Raw genomic sequence first — 20,990 nt, 5'->3', positions numbered from 1 at the left:
GTGTAAATGATGCTTCGTCAGGCTGGCACTGTGTGTGTGTGTGTGTGTGTGTGTGTGTGTGTGTGTGTGTGCGGGCGCGCGCTCGCTCGCTCTGGCTTGAAAAATGATTGCTCCTGAAAGCTAGCAAGTTTTCTTTTTCTTTTTTGTGTGACTGTCAACTCGACACTTCTGTGCTTAATCCAAACTATTTGCATTCTCAACATTAATGTATGCGAAAACCAATATGTAACCGCAAGACTTAATAGAACTTTATACACTCATAGCAGCCTATACTTGTTGTGTTATTGCATAGTGTATAATTGATTTATTGAAGTTATTTTGTGCAGCAGATCATAAAACTACAATAATAAACAACTTAATACTTGTTGTTGCGAGGACAGAAATATGCCCAATGTATGCCGTTTCGTGATTACTTGGGCAGATGCTGGCTGACATCAGGTGGTTGATAGCTGCTGCATGGCACTGAAACTCTTGAGCATAAACTGTTCTGATTGTGACGCAACTACAAGCTCTTTCATGGAGATGTTTCTGGAAGTTTTCGCTGCTACTAATAAGTAGAAGAGAATTAAATTATCTTTGAGAGTTTGCTAGACTGATACTTTCAGCAGACTGATGAAGTGAGGCTTAAAAAATCGTGACTTTGCGTCTACAGTGCACAATGTTCACCACTATACCACAGGCAGATACATCAGTATAACAACATGAGTGAAAAACAACATGTTAGAAATCTGAGGGGCGACCAGTTTTATTGGCACCGTAAGGTCACTTACTGGTGAATCTGCTTCAAAAAATCGATTTCTTGTTTTTGACCTTCCATCAAAGGTTAGAGATTTTTGAACAAAATTGGAGTTAAATGAATTGAACTCGACATTGGAAATTTGGTTTTTCTGCAAAAAGCAACTGCAGGATCTCTTGATGTACAGTCACATGCATCTTTCTGCTGTTTTCTCACTCCAGATGTTATCATTAGACACCCATTTGAGAAATATGAGGGTCCGATCTTAAATAGTGGCAACTGTTTATTCACAACCAATACAAAAGAGTTACATGTTTGCACCTGTTACTGTCCTTCAAAGTAGTCACCAGCGTTATGTAGAACTCATAGCCAGTGATGTGGACGGCGTAGTACACCGTTAGTGGAGCCTGTTCTGTTGATGGTGCCAATGGAGAGGTCTAAAGTTACAGTGATTCTCGTATACGACTGTGATTGTGTTATCCTAACACATTACTTTTCGCCACAGCAGACTGTCAATGCACTGTATTACTGTTCGTTTTTGGAGCATCACCTGCCACCAGCTTTGCAAAAGAAGCGGTGACACTTCCTGTGCAACCCACCCATCATTTTGCACAATGCGCGGGCACGTACAGCACAAGGTGTGGCTACTCTTTTTGGTCGATGGGACTGGGAAGTACTGTACTATCCACCATACTCCCTGGACTTAAGTCCTTATGACTTTGATTTGATTTCGAAGATGAAGGGACCACTTCGTGGCATTCACTTCAGAACTGTTCCAGAGATTCGACAGGCAGTAGACCGCTCCAATCGCACCAGCAACAGAACAGACTCTGCTAACAGTACACTACGCCTTCTAAATCACTGGCAGTAGGTTCTACACAATGCTGGTAACAACTTTGAAGGACAGTAACAGGTGCATACATGTAACTCTTTTGTATTGATTGGGAATAAATAGTTGCCATTATTTAAGTTCCAACCCTCATATATACTATACAACAGTTGTAAGAGTAGGCAGCTCTTTTAAGAAATACACTTTACAATGATCATGTGTGTTCTGTTTTTGTATCTTTAGTTTTGAATGTTATTTTGTTATATGCTTTTCTGTAGTTTGAGTTGTTGTTGTTTTGTCATTCTCAATAGCACTTATGCCTCCAAAAAGTGGGTTTGGTACTTCCAAGCACTTACAGACAGAAACTCAAATATTTGTGTATCCAGAGTAAGGCTCCTAAGAGAACGGAGCGTTTTTTGTAAGCTTTTAGAGAATGTTGCTTCGTGTTCACTCTGTGCAAGTGGTGGCATTAAAATTGTAAATATTAAAGGCTGGAAAGGTGTTGCCAGTAAGCTTAGTGTTCCGTGATTCCTATGGAGTAACTAATGGAGTAAATAAACTGGGTGTTTGTATGGATTATACAAAGGATGAGTTTATAATTAAAATAATAGACTAGTGATGGAATGGAGTATATTGGGAAGGACAGAAGAGCAGCGCAAATATAAGGTGCTGACATGGATATGCCACCACCTCAAAAATTTGAGAAGTATGTGTACTTTTGACAGCCTTAGTCAAGTGAGTGTTCTGTATATGTTGAAAGCAGTGGAAGGCACTGATGTGCAATGGAGGTAAAATAGACATAGCTGCAGCCTTTGATGGGCCAGCACACAGTAGTTTGGACACCTATCATTGAATGGCATTCATCACCAAAACATGCCTAGGAAATGTAAAGGTGATGAACATCGAATTTTTAATGCCATGGCTTCAGAGGAAGCAACAAGGAATTTTTCTTGTTACGTTGATGGGATGGAATCAAAGGGAGTTCTCAGAATCTTATAAAGGTCAAAAGAGAGTAATGGTGTACATAATGTGAAGTACCTTGGAGATGGAGAATCAAAGTGGTTTGATGCTTCATGAAAATACTGTATAAATTGAAAAGCTAGAGATTATTGGATGAGTGCAGAAGTTGCTGGGCATATAGTTATGGAACTTTATGAAGGGAAAGAACTCAGTGATAACAAATCTATAGGTTGTCGCGGTCATCACACTAAGGAAAGTTGGAAAAGCTGCAGCTCTGATATGGTTTAGCCAAAAGAAGGAGTCAAGCTGATAGAGACCACAAGGAAAGCTGTTTGGGCTACCTTCTTCCATAAAGCTTCCACAGGTGATAATCCACAGCATGGGCTTTTTGACAATGGTGTACATCCATGATGTGGATGCAGGAATGCACTTGCAACTGGTGAAGTTTATGTTCAGCATCACTCCCTCCATTTGGTGTGTCGGAAGCAATTATGCCCATAAAAAGGGGTCTGCATGACAGTACTTTCATCATGGTGCTTACATAGGAAGACGCAAAATGTGAATCAGCATTTCAAACATTTGATGTGGGAATGCCAGCTGAAAACAGTGTTAGTTGGATTCAAAACCGTGAGGTTAGGTGTGTTAGATACTGAGACACAGATCAAATATAACACTGAATTGAATTTTCTGACATGGTTATTTTATGCACAAGAAATCTATTTGGGCTAGAGGTCTGACATTTTTTGGGATGTTTCAGGATAGTGTGGAGGAAAGTAGACTACACAAACTAACTATTCAATAAGAAGAAAAACAAATAGTTATTAATTATGAAAAAATAATCTTAATTTTGATTATCAACTGTAAATAATTCCAGATTAGAAACTTTGAGGGAAGTGACATGATTGTAGTCTACTTTTTAGATAGAAACACTATGTGACCAAAAGTATCCAGACACCTGGCTGAAAATGACTTACAAGTTCGTGGCACTCTCTATCGGTAATGCTGGAATTCAATATGGTTTCGGCCCACCTTTAGTCTTGATGACAACTTCCACTCCCGCAGGCATATGTTCAATCAGGTGCTGGAAGGTTTCTTGGGGATTGGCAGCCCATTCTTCATGGAGTGCTGCACTGTGAGGGGGATCGATGTCGGTTGGTGAGGCCTGGCATGAAGTCGGCATTCCAAAATAATCTCAGAGGTGTCCTGTATGATTCAGGTCAGGATTCTGTGCAGGCCAGTACATTACAGGGATGTTATTGTTGTGTAACCACTCCGCCACAGGCCGTGCATCATGAACAGGTGCTTGATTGTGTTGAAAGATGCAATTGCCAACCTCGAATTGCTCTTCAACAGTGCAAGAAGGAAGCAAGAAGGTGCTTAAAACATCAATGTAAGCATGTTACGATAGTGCCATGCAAAACAACAAGGGGTGCAAGCCCCCTCCGTGAAGAACATGACCACACCATAACACCACCGCCTCTGAATTTTACTGTTGGCACTACAGACATTGGCAGATGATGTTCACTGGGCATTCCCCATACACACACCCTGCCATTGGATCGCCGCATTGTGTACCGTGATTCGTCATCCACATCACGTTTTTCTACTGTTCAATCATCCAATGTTTACACTCCTTACACCAAGTGAGGTGTCATTTGGCATTTACTGGCGTGATGTGTGGCTTATGAGCAGCCGCTCGACCATGAAATCCAAGTTTTCTCACCTCCCACCTAACTGTCATAGTATGTGTAGTGGATCCTTTTGCAGTTTGGAATTCCTGTGTGATGGTCTGGATAGATGTCTTCCTATTACACATTATGACCTCCTTCAACTGTCGGCAGTCTCTGTCAGTCAACAGACAAGATCAGTGCTGTACGTGTCCCTTCATGTTTCCACTTCACCATCACATCGGAAACAATGGACAATGGACAAGTCTGCTTGTGTCTGTGTATGTGTGGATGGATATGTGTGTGTGTGCGAGTGTATACCTGTCCTTTTTTCCCCCTAAGGTAAGTCTTTCCGCTCCCGGGATTGGAATGACTCCTTACCCTCTCCCTTAAAACCCATATCCTTTTGTCTTTCCTTCTCCTTCCCTCTTTCCTGACGAGGCAACCATTGGTTGCGAAAGCTAGAATTTTGTGTGTATGTTTGTGTTTGTTTGTGTGTCTATCGACCTGCCAGCGCTTTTGTTTGGTAAGTTTCATCATCTTTCTTTTTAGATATATTTTTCCCACGTGGAATGTTTCCCTCTATTATATATATATATATATATATATATATATATATATATATATATATATATATATATATATATATATAATGGAAGGAAACATTCCACGTGGGAAAAATTATATATGATGGATATGTGTGTGTGTGCGAGTGTATACCTGTCCTTTTTTCCCCCTAAGGTAAGTCTTTCCGCTCCCGGGATTGGAATGACTCCTTACCCTCTCCCTTAAAACCCACTTCCTTTCGTCTTCCCCTCTCCTTCCCTCTTTCCTGATGAGGCAACAGTTTGTTGCGAAAGCTTGAATTTTGTGTGTATGTTTGTGTTTGTTTGTGTGTCTATCGACCTGCCAGCGCTTTTGTTCGGTAAGTCACCTCATATATATATATATATATATATATATATATATATATATATATATATATATATAATGGAAGGAAACATTCCACGTGGGAAAAATTATATATAAATACAAAGATGAGGTGACTTACCGAACAAAAACGCTGGCAGGTCGATAGACCACAAACAAACACAAACATACACACAAAATTCAAGCTTTCGCAACAAATTGTTGCCTCATCAGGAAAGAGGGAAGGAGAGGGGAAGACGAAAGGAAGTGGGTTTTAAAGGAGAGGGTAAGGAGTCATTCCAATCCCGGGAGCGGAAAGACTTACCTTAGGGGGAAAAAAGGACAGGTATACACTCGCACACACGCACATATCCATCCACACATACAGACACAAGCAGACATATTTAAAGCTCGTGTCTGTATGTGTGGATGGATATGTGCGTGTGTGCGAGTGTATACCTGTCCTTTTTTCCCCCTAAGGTAAGTCTTTCCGCTCCCGGGATTGGAATGACTCCTTACCCTCTCCTTTAAAACCCACTTCCTTTCGTCTTCCCCTCTCCTTCCCTCTTTCCTGATGAGGCAACAATTTGTTGCGAAAGCTTGAATTTTGTGTGTATGTTTGTGTTTGTTTGTGGTCTATCGACCTGCCAGCGTTTTTGTTCGGTAAGTCACCTCATCTTTGTATTTTTATATATATATATATATATATATATATATATATATATATATATATATATATATCGGGGGGGGTGGGGGGGGTCATTCCTTTACTCCTCCCATCCATGAGTTTCATATTCCTGAGTGCTCGTTTTACCTTTCAAGCTGTGCATGTCTTGTAGGTAGAGGTGGCAACATCTGGCATACAGAAAGTGTCCACTAGCACGGAAGTACGGGAGCACTTGGTAGGTAATTTGGAGATGGAGGTTCCACTTCCCTGCTGTTTTAGCTTCAATGAATAGCTTAACGGGCATAACCATGTCAAAGTATGGAGTCGATAAATTCGAAGTAGCACTGCAGTTAGCTGGAGCAGTGCAGAAAAGTTGGTTGCTGATTCCTCTAAATCTCTTATTTGTGTGTTAACAAAATCAGTGACCTGTCTCCATCACTTTAGAATTCTGCAAGTTTTCGTTGAAGAGCTGGGGCTAAATCATTGTCTCAAAGATAATTTTTGTCAGGGTTACATGCGCTAATTTACATGTTCTAATGTCTCTTGAGTAGGAATGTTCTGTCAGTATTTTCTCTGCAGAGTGCAGTGGGTATATTGAACAGCTCTTTCCACCAACTACCATCCATTAAGTAGCCTACAGCCTACAAGAATGTCATCAGCACATGAATTCCATCTATTGTAATGATATCATCAAAATTGGTAGCTCCTTGTTAGCAAGCTACAATAAATTTTGCCTTTGGACATAGAAGCTGATCAAAGGTGTTCACAGTTGCTTGTTGATTCATCGATTTGTGGAAATGTGTAAAGCTGTGTATACATGGTAATGTCATCAGATACTGGAGTATTTATAAATGGCAGACAAGCAGCATAAGTTGTGTGAAAAGGAGACCACTCATGATTTGCTCCATGAAATCACTCCATCCTGGAATCTTGGGCACATCTTCCCAATTACTATAAAGCCAAATAAGATATGCACCAAAGAGGGCGCGATAAAGCCAAATCAGATCTGCACCTGTGATAGTATCGGGTGAAACAAATAGCTGTTTGAGATCTTCAGTGTTGATATTCATTAAGTCAAGAGAACTTGCTTTCTCAAAGTGTTTTAAGGAAACTATTCCCATCTCAGCAACTAGTTAAGCTGGTATTGTTCTCTTTACTCGGACAGTTCTTTGATTTGGAGCAATAGCATTTCTAGGGGCTGTCAAATGTATTTTCCCAGCTGCATGGAAATAATATATCCATTCAGTGTGTGTGTGTTAAAATCTACTTTGTCATGAACAAGTTGATGGAAAGTTGTTGGGTCTATTTGCAGTGATGGTCTCATGATTGCTGACACTTTGAGACAAAGAGCTTCAGAATAAAAGATGCAGAATATCAAAGATGACACATCATCAATCTGTTTTCATGACCTGTACTGCAAAAAATTTTTTTTAGCACTTGTTGGTGTTACCGTGCTTCTTCTTGTCTATTAGTGTTTCTAAGAAGACCTTGAGAACCTTTGGAACAAGGCATTTTTGTCCCAGAAAAAGTCTGGAGGAGGATAGTCATCCATGGTATAGTGCTGACAGTATTTCTTCAAGAATTGCATCAGCTGTTGTCTCAACTAATTGAAGGTGTTCGTCCTTTTCTGATGAATGTTTTTCGATGTACCATGCATCTGTCATAATCTTATGACCAATAGTCTTAAGCATATGATTGTATTCTGTTTGATATTTGATATGACAACAACTTCCCCCAATCACTCCAATATAAGTTGCATACATCTGAGTCAATAGCTCGTCAAATGAAAATTGACAGTCCTTCATATGCTTTTCATAAAAGTGAAAATGTCATTCACGGCTCCCTCAAGCTCTCCAGCATGAGGACCAGCCTTATTCTTCCCACCATCACCCATTCAACATTGGGTCTACTAAGACAGAGTTTTCTTTAAATATTTATTATGCTGTTGACAGTCAGCAGCCACCATGTCTGTTACCGGCTGGATTCTGTTAAGTCCTACACTGAAGTCATCACCATGTAGCTGCCTCTTTCGTAACTGTATCTATCATCTCTATCTTCGTCACCAGATGCACCAAATTATGTTTGTGAGAAGGCAGTCATTGTTGTGACCTTGCATAATATTCACAAATAACCTGTTCCACACACAAAATAATGTGTTTTGAAATGAAGGTAGTGAGAGGATGCTCTCAGTTTTCTTGAAGATGTGCTTTGTTCAGAAGCTTACTTCATGTGTGCAGCTATCATTGTTTCATTTATGTAACTTTTTTGACATGAGACTTGTAGTCTAACAGATGTTTTACTTCTCCCCGAAACAGTATCCTTCGTTTCATTTCTTTTTTTGCTGGAATCACATAGTGTTTATACTCCATTTCCTTCACTGCTTTCACTCCGCCCTCATTCAAATCTTTTTCACAAATAAAACACATACACTGGATATTACAATAGAATTGTCATGTTATATCTCAACGAAAACATGTGGGAAACACAACTTCATGCTATTGCAGAGAGAAACATTGCGCTACTGTGCCAGTGAATGTAAACGAACTGGGGAACTGAAGACTGCAAGGTATGTAGGCATGAAGATCATGACGCGCCCCCCCCCCCCCCTCTCCCTCGCATGATCTAATACATGGGGAATTCGAGGACACTAAGGACACAAAGAAGAGCCTCTTTGGTTTACTAGGTAAAAGATAAGCGGCGGCAATTTGGAGTGGGGCGCAACTGTAAGTACAGAGAGAGACAGACGGGGGCACATTCGAGTTCGTGGCTGCAAAGGACACACTGAAGGGTTTCTTTTACAGTTTGCCAGGTAAACACATTGAAAGATGAAATAATTTATTTCCCTGGTGTGGAAACTATACCATAAAACCATGTAAATAGCATGCCTTGCAAGTCATAAGCTGAAAACCACAAAAAAACATTATATATATATATATATATATATATATATATATATATATATATATACTAATTGTCATGTATGCATTTTGTTGAACAGCTTCAGATTCATGTTCCGCAATTGGATCAGAACTTTCCACTTCAAGCACTTTTTGTGCACCATTTGACTGGACTACAGGAAGAGAGAGGGGTCGCCCACTCCCATGGCTGTTGTTGATGAAGTTGCTATAGCTATAAGCAACTGTGCAGCACATACTTGCAGTCAGTGCTCAAACTGTGTCATTGGAATTGACTCTCCGTGGTCAGCTATTCAAAAGGTTTTAGAGCGCAAAATGCGTACTAAATGAATCCCCAAGATAGGCTACAAATGCCATGACTTTGCTCTTTGTTTTTTGGCACACGGGAAAATGGATGGCACGTGGACGGGGAATATTCTTTGAATGGATGAGGCACATTTGACTTCACACAGTGCTGTGAATGCCCAGAGCTGTCGCATATGGGATTCTACTCTACCACATGTTATGCAGGAACATCTGCTGCACTCAGCTTATGTGACTGTGTGGTGTGATTTCACAAGCACATTAATTCATGATCCATTTTTCTCTCTGCACATTATAAGGACCTCCTTGTGCAACACGTGATTCTAGCTTTGCAAGAATGCAACTGTGTCCACAATGCTACCTTTCGTGCAAAATGGGGTGACACCACATGGTGCTTGCCAGGTGAAAGATTTACTTGAGAAACCTTTGGTAAAGCTCGTCTTACTTGCCAGCTCATGTGACGGACTCCTTGAGAGCTCTGTTGTCTGCTGGCCAGCTGCCCTGCAAGGAGCTGTGCGCGTTTCCCACATAGGTTTGCTGCTATTTTTCTTGTGAAGCCTAGTTGGATTCCCTGCATACTATCCACGCTGCTCAGTCAGAAGTCCTGTTTGGCGACTGATGTCAGCCTACAGAGTGAGAACTCAAGACAAATGTTAGTTAAACCTTGAGACCAAACAAAGCATCACGTGTCCGCTGACAGTCATGTGTTGCTTCTCAAATGATTGTAAAGGAACTATTTGGTAAAAAAGTTTATTCTTGCACATCTTACCGCTTCATTTGTCAGCTTTAAGATGAATTGCCTATCATTATATTAAAGGTGAGATTTACTGTGATATTTTAGAATTAAGTAAGCTATTGCAAGAATTTTGGAAAGTTTAGTGAGGAACAGAGGTTGCTATGAATTTTCGTTTGGTGCATGTTAGCTCATAAGTTGCTGCGTATCAAATTTAGCTAATGTATTAAATTTTTCCTTGAACTTTGAAAGGTACTGCTGTCTCTTACCAGTCTCAAGAAAATGGATCATATATAAAACGCTTCGTTCCAAACTCTCCTGCCAGCAAAACAGCCAGAATAAAATGTTTGCAAAATTCCTTGTATCTCGTAAACAGTTTCTGATGTTGGAAGATGATGATGGCAAATGTTGGTATGCAACGAGGAGAGCACTGAATCATATGATTAATATGCGAAACTTCCACATTTACCACAATATTCAAATCATTACAGATTTTTCAATAAATGATGTAATATTTTAGCACCATCAATAGCTGTTGTAACAAGAATTACTGTGGGTGTGGAATAACATGTGAGGAAGTTTCAATTTATTTTTATACCACTAATGTTATTTTCATAAAATATTGACGTGTCTTTCCATCAGTTGGTGTTTAATGATTCTATTAGCAAGTTTAACTGCATTAGAATATTTGTGACATGAGCATTTGCTGGCCACGGTGGCCGAGCGGTTCTAAGCGCTTCAGTCCGGAACCGCGCGACTGCTACGGTCGCAGGTTCGAATCCTGCCTCGGGCATGGATGTGTGTGATGTCCTTAGATTAGTTAGGTTTAAGTAGTTCTAAGTTCTAGGGGACTTATGACCTCAGCTGTTGAGTCCCATAGTGCTCAGAGCCATTTTTTTGACATGAGCATTTATGAATTCTGCTGTGTTTTGGCGAAAAAAGCAATTTGAATGTGGCGATAAGGAACCTTACGTATTACTCAAAACTCATCACTGATAACATGTCCCTGAAGAAAAATAAAGGTGGTGATAAGTCTGGGAAAAATAAATTACAACTTCCATTGAAATTTTGGCGAAATCCTATATGCCGTTGTGTTTTGAATAATGAGTAATATCAACTTAAACTGGGCAACAGATTTTATTTCTGTACCTCAGTAATTAACCTGCCATTTTTTATTTCCTATCCCTATACAGAATTAGGGATCATACTTTTCATGACAAATATCTTTCCGTTTGTCAGATATATCTGTTTAGACCGTTGTAGGTAGTTGACTAGATTTTGCAGATTTAAATGTTTTCGTATTTCTCAGATCATTGAGATACAGAAATTAAATTCTTTGGCCAGTGTGAATCCACGTCATTCATTATTAAACACACGCTGGGGTATAGGATTCCATTAAAATTTCAACAGAAGCTGTGATTTATTTTCCCCAGACTTACCATAACCTTTATTTTTATTCAGAGAGACATTGTGTTTGGCAAGTTCTGAGTAATACGTTAAGTTCTCTTGTTACCATGTTCAAATCTGCTTCTTTCTCCAAAACACAGCAGAGATCGTAAATATTCTTGTCACTAACATTCTAAAGCAGTTGAAATTGCGACAGAATCAAAACAGCAACTGATTAAAAAACATATCAGTATTTTATGAAAATATCCATTATCTGTATAAAAAGAAAGCGAAACTTCCTCTCATATGGTGTTCTAAACCCACATTAATTCTCATTACAGCAGATATTAATGGTGCTAAACATTAGCATATTAATCGTATGACTAAATAATCTTCTCTTTGCATACTAACATTTGCCAAATTCGTGTTCTGATAACCCGCTGGTGGGCGAGTTTGGGACAAAGCGCTTTTTATACGATCCACTTTCCTCGTATCTCGTAAACAGTTTCTGATATTGGAAGAAGATGTTGCCAAATGTTGGTACGCAACGAGGAGAGCACTGAATCATATGATTAATATGTGAAACTTCCATATTTACCACAATATTCAAATCATTACAGACTTTTCAATAAATGATGTAATATTTTAGCACCACCAATAGCTGTTGTAACAAGAATTGTAATCAATGGGGAAAATTCAATACGTTAGCTAAATTTTATACACAGCAACATATGAGCTAACTCGCAACAAACACAAATTCATAGCAACATCTATTTTTCATTGCAAACTTTCTGAAATTCTTGCAGTAATTTACTTAACCCTAAATATCACAGTAAATATTATCATTAACTAAACAATTGGCAGTTCTTCGTGAAGCTGATGAATGAAGCTATAAGATGTGCGAAAATAAATTTTTTTTATCAAATAGTTCCTTTACAATTGTTTGAGAAAGACTGCAGTTTGACTAATTCACGCGCCCTTCTGTTCATGGTGTCAAGCCAGCCAGCTAGGTTCTGCGCTGAATCATACACTATGTGAGAGGTTCAGGGTGGCCGTGACACCCACCTGCTTGCCAGCAGCTATGAGCACTGGCTTGCAAAGTTGGAGAGAACCTTATTCTGTGTGAAATGGGCTTAAGGACCTGACCATCTCTAGGCTGTTTCTAGCTGTGTGGCCTTCCAGATCCCCTGACCTAAATCTATGTGACTTTTGGTTGTGGGAATATCTGAAAAGTTGTGTCTGTCAGGGATGTATCCGGACTCTTCTTTCTCTGAAGGATAGCATATGACGACATACCAATCTGATTACACTGGATATGGTGTGAGCAACTGTCGACCATGCAGTGTCATGAATGCAGGGTGTTGCAGAGTTGAGAGACCATATTGAATACGTGTTGTAACTTGTGACCATAGCCTACTAACATGACAAAATCACTCTTATGTTTTTGTTCAGTCCTCCCCCTTTTGCTGTACCCACACCACCACATTCTGACTGCTTATAGTGCCATATATTCACCTGGTGACAGAAACTGAAACCCCCTCCCCAACCTCCCCCGGCATACTCTGTGAACGCACCAATTAATGAACATACCTACTGCTTTTGAGCATCCTGTGAGGTATACAGCTCACACACACTGCAGCTCTCTGAACACTGTCGATTTAAGTATCATGTGGTGTAATTTACTGATGTTTACAAAAAATTGTAATAAGGTCAATATGAGAACTAATGTTATTAATTGTATATCAAAATGTCCAGCAAGAAACACTATTTCTTACAATTTTCTTCCTACTAAGAGTTCATATTTTTTAGTCATAGAAACTTTATAAAAATTGTTAGCATTTTTTTCGAGGCATTCACAGTCTAGTTATCTTAATTCAATGACTTGGACTTAGTCTCTCCAGCAGCTGGCTGGCTGGCAGCCAGGTTTTGTGTCAAAGACTGTACGTTAGTCTGTAATTAAGAAACTGATTACTCTTATCAGTTACAGCCATTAAGAAAGATGGGTAGTTATTGTTGTCTACTCCTTAATGTCTCATTCAATAATATCAATCTGTTGTCAGCTGATTGAATTAATCAAGTTTTGAATAGGAGCAGTTTCTTATTTCTATAGAGAATTCTTTAATTCTTGATACCATTTGTTGACTTTTACGTATTACTCATGAAGTTAAAAACATGTTTAGTTGTTTCATTAACGTAGGTGACACATTGAGCATGCTTCAGATACTGGACAAGGAAGTTACATTAGGGCATGTCAGGCTCAGTTATTTTTATGCTAATATGTGCTTTAAGTTCCATTCCATCATGAGTCAGCGATTAGAGAGATTTAATATTGGTTAACAATGTTGCAAATTCTGGTAGGTGACATGATTGGTGTTTCTGAGCTAAACAAATTTTAAGCTAGATCATGTGGTCATAGGAGACTTGTTAAAAAAGAGTTTGAATGTTTTATCGGAACTTTTGACACAGTTTCACACATGTGGAGCAAAGAACAGAAATGGCTCCTATGTTTACAGGAATCACTACGTTATTGTGAAGGGCAATGGAAATAAAATGAAACATGAAATATAAAAAATAACTTACGGACAGAGCAGCACACGATTCGTGCTACCACATGATGATGTATTCAGTTAATCAGGTGCAATTTTTTTTCAGCAGCCATTCCAAGGTCCCCCTCCAGGACAAGGTCCCCCTCGTGGCCCACCACCAGGAACAATGCAGCCAGATCCACGGGGACCGCCACCTCGCCCAGAATGGAACCGTCCACCAGGTCCTGGTTGGTTATTATTGTCTTATCTACGTGAAACAGAATCAAAGTTGTTAATTTTCTCATGTATTTAAAGGGTCTTACAGTAATCTATCTTTGTTAGCCATATATTTTACTTGTGAAGCACTCTGCAGTGCATAGCAGGCTTTGAACTGTTATTTGACATAGTTACATGGTGCACTGTCACATCACCACTGCTAAGGCTCAGACATTGATGGCAGAAAACTGCAGGCTGATTATAATGAGATGATTAATGTTGCACAGCAGAATTGCTACTGGCTACACACTTACATACCTGGATTTGAACTCTGTATTATCTCCAATTTGAAGAATTCTTGGAGCCCCTACATTACTGTCGGTGGGTTAGAACCGAACTACAGGATGATCCAAAACTCTGTTAACATTTGAAAATTGGGATATAATTTGATACACTTGTTTGAAATGACATGGAGCTTCATTGAAACAAAAAAGTTCACAAAATGACCTTCAGATGACTCTTCATATGATACAAAAGCAATAATTAGCGTAACAGTTGTCTTTTAGCAAAGAGGATGGCACTTACAACAAATGATCAGTGGTTTGGTCGTCATTCATCAACAAAACCATTAATTGAGGGACAATTTTGTGAACAGCACTGTATAACAAATCAGTAAGTATAGTGAGAAATTGCCATCGAATGTTGTCATTTAGCATCCCTAATGCGGTCGAACAGTAGTGGTAGACTTGAGATTTTTGGTAACCCCATAGCCAATAATCACACGGATTGAGGGATGGAGAGTTGGGAGGCTAAGCATGACAGATGTGGCAGTGCATCATGCGATTCTCTCCAAACGGTACATGCAAGTGATACGGGATGGAGCACCAACATACATGAAAGTTTTACCTTCCCGTGGGTATTTAGGATGATCTGACTCCCCCTCTCAATAGTTCGTTTTATACATGTTTCTCAAGTGGCATCACTGACGTTTTCATTTTATACATGATTCTCAAGTGGCATCACTGACGTTTTCCTATCCAGCATCTCTGGTTGGCCTGTTTTTGCACTCTTTTTCTGGTTTCAATAAAACCTCTTACCTTTTCAGGCATGTGTCACTTTTTACCTCTCTACCACATTTTTAAATCTTAACAGAAACGGTCGCTGTTGATGCTTGTTTTATCAGCCAGTGTTAGCAGTTTTCAAAGGATTTGCAGCTGCAGGCTTCACTCTCTTGAGTTGTTGTAGCCTTCCTGTCACAAACACTGGTATGCTGATTGATGAGCATCAAAGACTTCTTGGATTATTTATAGGTGAGCAGACTACCTTCTGTGTAGACCTATATAAGAAATTGTCACATGTTTCATTTCTTCTATACTTCAAAAGTGGACCCTGTTATTCTTGAAAAGATAGTTGTCGACATTATCAAAAACCCGTAACTCATCTTGCTTCTTGTTTATAGTATGTTGCAGTGGTTGCAATATCAAATTGCTCTCCTTAACATCATCTGCTTCTCTTTTCATAGTTTTGTCATCTGGTTTCTTTACTTTATATAGACGTTCTGTGTTCTTTTAACCTTCTGTTTTTGCTCATTACTAGTTTATTGGTAGCTCGTGATGTTCATACAGCTGATTCTCTTTTCTCTGGAGGTTTTTTTGAGTTTCCTGTGGGTGACGTCTATTACTCGTGTAGTTGTGCTTGCTTCTACTGCTTTGCATTTCTCTTCAGGCTATTCTTCTTGCCTTGTCACATGATGCTCTGCTAGTCTCCTTTTTTAGATGTGTGTTTCCTTTTGCTTGTTTCATTTGCTACACTTTTATGTTCTCTCTTTCCATCAGTTAAATTAATATGCCCTCTATTAGCAAAGGATTTTTGCTGGGCTTTGTCTTTTTGCTCAGTCATTCCTCTCTTGCTTTCACCATTTCGAGCCCCCTTCTCTATCGTATTCCTTTCCCCTGTTCGTTACTAATTATGTTATACTCCCTTTGGTAATCTCAGTGGTCATTAGATGTTTCAGTTTATTTAGGTCCCTTCTTTTTAACCCTTTGCACTCTATAATGCAGGCACAGGTCAACTCCATGTGCTCTTATTTAAATTGCCATACCACAGACAATTACTTTAATCTGTCTGGAAACAATGAGGCTACTGACCAACAATTAGGACACTCGAGGGTTGGAACTTAAATAGTGGCAACTATTTATTCACAACTGATACAAAAGAGTTACATGTTCGCACCTGTTACTGTCCTTCAAAGTAATCACCAGCATTATGTAGAACCCATTGCTAGCGATGTGGAAGGCATAGTATACCATTAACAGAGCCTGTTCTGTTGATAGTGTGAATGGAGCAGTCTACTGCCTGTCGAATCTCTGGAACAGTTCTGAAGCAAATGCCACGAAGTGCTTCCTTCATCTTTGGAATCAAATTAAAGTCACAAGGACTTAAGTCCAGGGAGTATGGTGGATAGTACAGTACTTCCCATTCCCCCGACCGAACAGAGCAGCCACAGTGTGTGCTGTATGCGCCCGTGCATTGTGTTGCAAAATGAGTGGGTTGCGCAGGAAGTGTCGCCACTTCTTTTGCAAAGCTGGTCGCAGGTGATGCTCTAAAAATGAACTCTAATACAGTGCATTGACAGTCTGCTATAGAGGAACGTAATGCATTAGGATAACACCATCACAGTTGTACACAAGAATCACCATAACTTTCACTGGGGCTCTGACGCACTTTCGACTTTTGTGGCGACCCATAATGACACCATTTGTTGGATTGGTGTTTCAGTTTTGGCTCGTACAGTCTGGCCCATGTCTCATTGAGTGTTAAGGTACAACATGAGAAAGCCTCTCCTTCATGGTGATTTCCCTAAATCACTCCAGGCAAATGCCGGGATGGTTCCTCTGAAAGGGCACGGCCGACTTCCTTCCCCATCCTTCCCTAATCCGATGAGACCGATGACCACGCTGCCTGGTCTCCTTCCCCAAACCAACCAACCAACCTCTCCTTCATGCTCATAGCGCTCAGAGTGCGCTTGAGCAGCGTCGTAACACATCCATTTCTGTATTTCTGTCAAGTCACGCGGAACGATTGCTCTCTCAAAAATGACTGTTTTTCCCTCGATTGTGGATTAGCCGTTGACATGGGATGGGCGAGTCCATCTCCTCGGAGGTAAGGTAGGTATGTCAACAACGTGTGCTATCAGCGACAATAATAATTGCGTAGTGTCTCCACAGCAGGGTTCCAAGCTATGTACATCAAAACAAAAAGTACGCTTTCATTCAAATGTATTTACAAGTCATAAAACAAAAAATTTTCACTGTGTGATATTTTTTGAACTCTTTGGGGTGGACTGCTTCCATCGTCATTTCACTCGGAATTGTTTACAAATGAATCACTGTTATCCTCAAATTGAGGGTCACTCTTATTTTCACTTTGACATTCCTCAGAAAGAACTGTGTGAAGAACTAGACATTTCATGTCTACTAACTTGAACACAATAATTACTACAATGTTTCACTTGACATAACAGCTGAAGTTCAACAAAGAGTTAACACAGGCTTCCCCAGAGGTCAGTACTATACAGTATTGATGCCTAGCACAGTCAGATTCGAAAACGGAGCTTGTGAGGAATGAAAAATGGTGTTGAGCGAGACATGGCATTGGAGTGGAAAATAAAATTTGCAGTATCGAGCACCGCTCATCGCAGGAGTGGCAAGGGTTATGTTTCTATCTTGTTTCTTCAGCTTTAATCTACATTTCAAAATTAATAAACTTTGATCAAAGTCTAGTCTGTTTAAAGCGGTGTTTTGTAGTTCTGAACCTTTCCCCATTGCATAATCTATTTGAAACCTTCTGATGTCTGTAGGCCTTTCCACGCATACGACCTTCTCTCGCGATTTCTACATTGTTTCCTGGTGTTAAATTGTGCTCTGTGGAAGGTACTACCAGCTAGCCTCCCTTCTTATTCCTTTTTCCACTGTAATATTCTAGTCCCCCACCACAATCGGTTTCTCTCCCATAATATGCTGATTTTTTTTTTTTATTTTTTTTTACAATGTTGGGATAGATAGATCGCTACTTGCAGTAAATAAGGCACATTTAAGTTGCAGACAGGCACAATTAAGACACACTTATTTGTTGGCTGTATACTCCTTGTAACCCAAAGCCAAAAGAAATAAATAAAAAAAAGGCACTTACATAAAGATTTTAGCCACAGCCTTCATCAGCAGGAGAGAAACACACTCCTCATACCTATAAGGAAGCACACCTCATGCACACATGACGGTCAACTCCAGCAACTCGGGCTGGAATGCCATTCCAGCAGGCAATTGGTTAACTTCAGCACAGTGGCCATTAGAAGTGTAAAATATGTACTGATAACTCTGAAACATTCACATAGTAACCTAATTAAATCCTCATCTGGGTACGGATATGTCTGAGCTGCCTACACACATTCTGAAGGTGCTTCAGCAGTAAACAGTACATTTCTGCACTCAATCCCTTACTCACATAGTTATTGGTGAAGCAACATTCAGGTACTGTCACCCATTATTAGAATGCTGCCTCACTAACATCTGTGTATAATGATTCAGTACAGAAATGCACTTATGTTGCTAAATCAACTTAAGAATATATATGGGCAGCTCATAGATTTGTACTTGGACATTGTGGGCCTTCAGAATTATCTGCATATACAGATCACTAGGAAACATCACGATTGTGAGAGGCTTAAAATCCTTAGTCTGATTATCACAGTAAGAAAAGACTTTACTTAATTTTATAAAATTGTCCAACCACAAGAAAAACACTGTACATTGTCGGACAGCAGTAGGTTGAACAGAGAGATGGGTGTTTGTGGACGTATTATTTTTGGCATGTCAGTGAGGTCCAGGAAGCATGCTGTCATGTATCAGAACTGACTCGTTTGAGTTATCCCATTGAATGACCTCTTCTCTCTTTTCATCCTACTGCAGTTAGATATCGGGGCCTGACAATAATAGCACTCCTGTATTGTCTACGAACCCCTCCAGATGCTTAGATTCTTGGCCTGATTCTGGTCCCAGGCTCTATAAATATGTAAGAAGTCACATTTACGTTAGTATTTAACTTGAGCAACTCTTTTAGTTAAATGTGGTGAAACTCATACATTTTTGAAGTGCCTGTTTACATAGTTCCGGAGAAGGAATATCGATGATGAATTCCTATTCTGTTATTTCCAGTGAGTGTGTTTCCTTGGCCAGCCTGTTGCCTTAAACTTCTTTTTAGGGCATTTTTTTCTTTGTTCTTCCTTGGTCCATCCTCTTTACATGTCTGATTAGTACATATATTTTGAAAACATTGAGAAAAATATGTTTGAATTACACCATGTACTCAAATGTTGGAAAACAGAATTTTTTTTGTTTAACTGTGATTTCTGGCACTTATTTAAAATTTAAAGTATTATAAATTATTTCTTGATTAGTTTCTAGCATTTGACTGGAATCACTCATTATTATTATTATTATTATTATTATTATTATTATTATTATTATCATCATTATTATTATCTGCCAGTTCAAAACTGCAGAAACTTGCAGTTAGCAAATTTTGCAGCATAGACTATGTCTGCAAGCTGCAATAAATGCATTAAAAAGCATGTTTGCATTGATGTTTCTTTTGATTGTCAAATAAGGATCGGCCTGATCTTTGACACATTTTGGGATGACTACTGGGAAACATATCTTGCAAATGAATTCATTGTTTTAGTGATGTTCTATGCATTCTGAAAGATACAATGAAATGACAATACAGGTTCCTGACTCGCCAAGTATCTTTCTAATGCATTTTTGTCATGATGGTGACACTATTTTTAAAGCCTTAAGGTTTCAGAATTTAAAAGTATTTTTAGTCTGTGGATCTTTTTGGACACAAAATTGTTTCGTCTTCATATGTTTTATTCATTTGTCAGCACACATGGTCCTAAGTTTGTGAGAAACTGGCATGCTCATGTTCTGTACACCTGCATTATATGTTTTTCTTGTGTAAACACTATCAAATGTTCCTTTGCTTACAGGTATTCACCACCACCCAGGTCCGGGATTCCCACCCCATAGTCAGCCCCCACCAATGCAAGGTCCACCTCCTGGACAAGGACCACCGCCAAGAGGCCCACCACCGGGTCAGATGGGAGGTACACACATACACACACACAAATCCATGCACACACTCTCTTTGCATTGGCAGTTGAATATCAGATATATGACAGTTGTCTTTGAAATTACATTATTTGGTTAAACCGTGTTGTCATCTGTATAGTAGTAGTTATTATGTTACAATCATGTTAACTTTTCTTCTGCTCCATTAGAATCAAATGATTATGGCTCATACTTGAAAGATTTTTTAAAATACTGTATATTTCATCTTGGTTGATTTATTGCCCTTACTGTTACAATTTTATACAAAATAAAACAAAATAATACACGTTCTGGGGAGAGTGACACCCTCTGGGTCTGTTATGTGACATTTGATACCCATTACTGCATTAAGACTTCTAGATTTTTCCATTAAGTACAATGTGTAGCTACACCCATCAGTTTTGCCTATGCATCGATTTTTTTTTTCTCTCTTAGAATTCAGTAAAGAACCTCTTGTTCCATCTACCATATATTTGCCTGGCTACATGGCCTTTCCATCTCTGTATAATTTAATAGTCATAATTAAGTCAACGATTCCAATCTGTTCCCTGATCTAATTTTTGTTTTGTTTTTGTTTGTTATGCCTGATTTAGAATAAAAAAAGAATGACAGCAGAGTAGTGGGGGTATGTCAGTGTTGTCAGTTCAAAATTAACTGTGCATGCAGTATGGCTGTAAGTATACAGCTGTTCCAGCAACAGCTTTTGGCTCCATATCAAACACATTTGCAGTTTCCCCCATTTATGTCCACTATGAACTGTGGTTTGCAGGATCACAACTACTGTACCACTTTTAAGGAATGCACTGTGCTAATAGTGCGATACCACTTTCATGGGCATGCATTGTTCATTAAAGTAATCAGTGTTATCAATTTTTTTAGTTGTATTTTATGTACAGTAGTAGTTCTCAGACAGATCTGCGTCATTCTTGTGAGAGTAGCAACTAATCACATGAAAGTACTGATTCATGTAATGTCCC

General features: G+C 39.3%; 1 protein-coding gene across 9 annotated transcripts in view; it reads left to right on the top strand.

The window, feature by feature from the left end:
• Positions 1-20,990, top strand: part of LOC124621900 (cleavage and polyadenylation specificity factor subunit 6) — a 180,384-nt gene that overhangs the window by 91,425 nt on the left and 67,969 nt on the right. For 4 of the 9 annotated variants that reach the window (XM_047147389.1, XM_047147390.1, XM_047147385.1 and 1 more), the window contains 2 exons: positions 13,758-13,878; positions 19,893-20,009. In XM_047147389.1, coding sequence (XP_047003345.1) covers positions 13,758-13,878; positions 19,893-20,009 — 238 coding nt within the window. The remainder of the gene's footprint in view (positions 1-13,757; positions 13,879-19,892; positions 20,010-20,990) is intronic. The other 5 variants (XM_047147391.1, XM_047147392.1, XM_047147394.1 and 2 more) reach the window with 3 other exon arrangements.

The sequence above is a fragment of the Schistocerca americana genome, chromosome 7 (genome assembly GCF_021461395.2).
Source record: "Schistocerca americana isolate TAMUIC-IGC-003095 chromosome 7, iqSchAmer2.1, whole genome shotgun sequence".
Taxonomy (NCBI): Eukaryota; Metazoa; Arthropoda; class Insecta; order Orthoptera; family Acrididae; genus Schistocerca; species Schistocerca americana.
The sequence above is the reverse complement of the archived record's forward strand: the minus strand, read 5'-3'. Positions and strand labels throughout refer to the sequence as shown.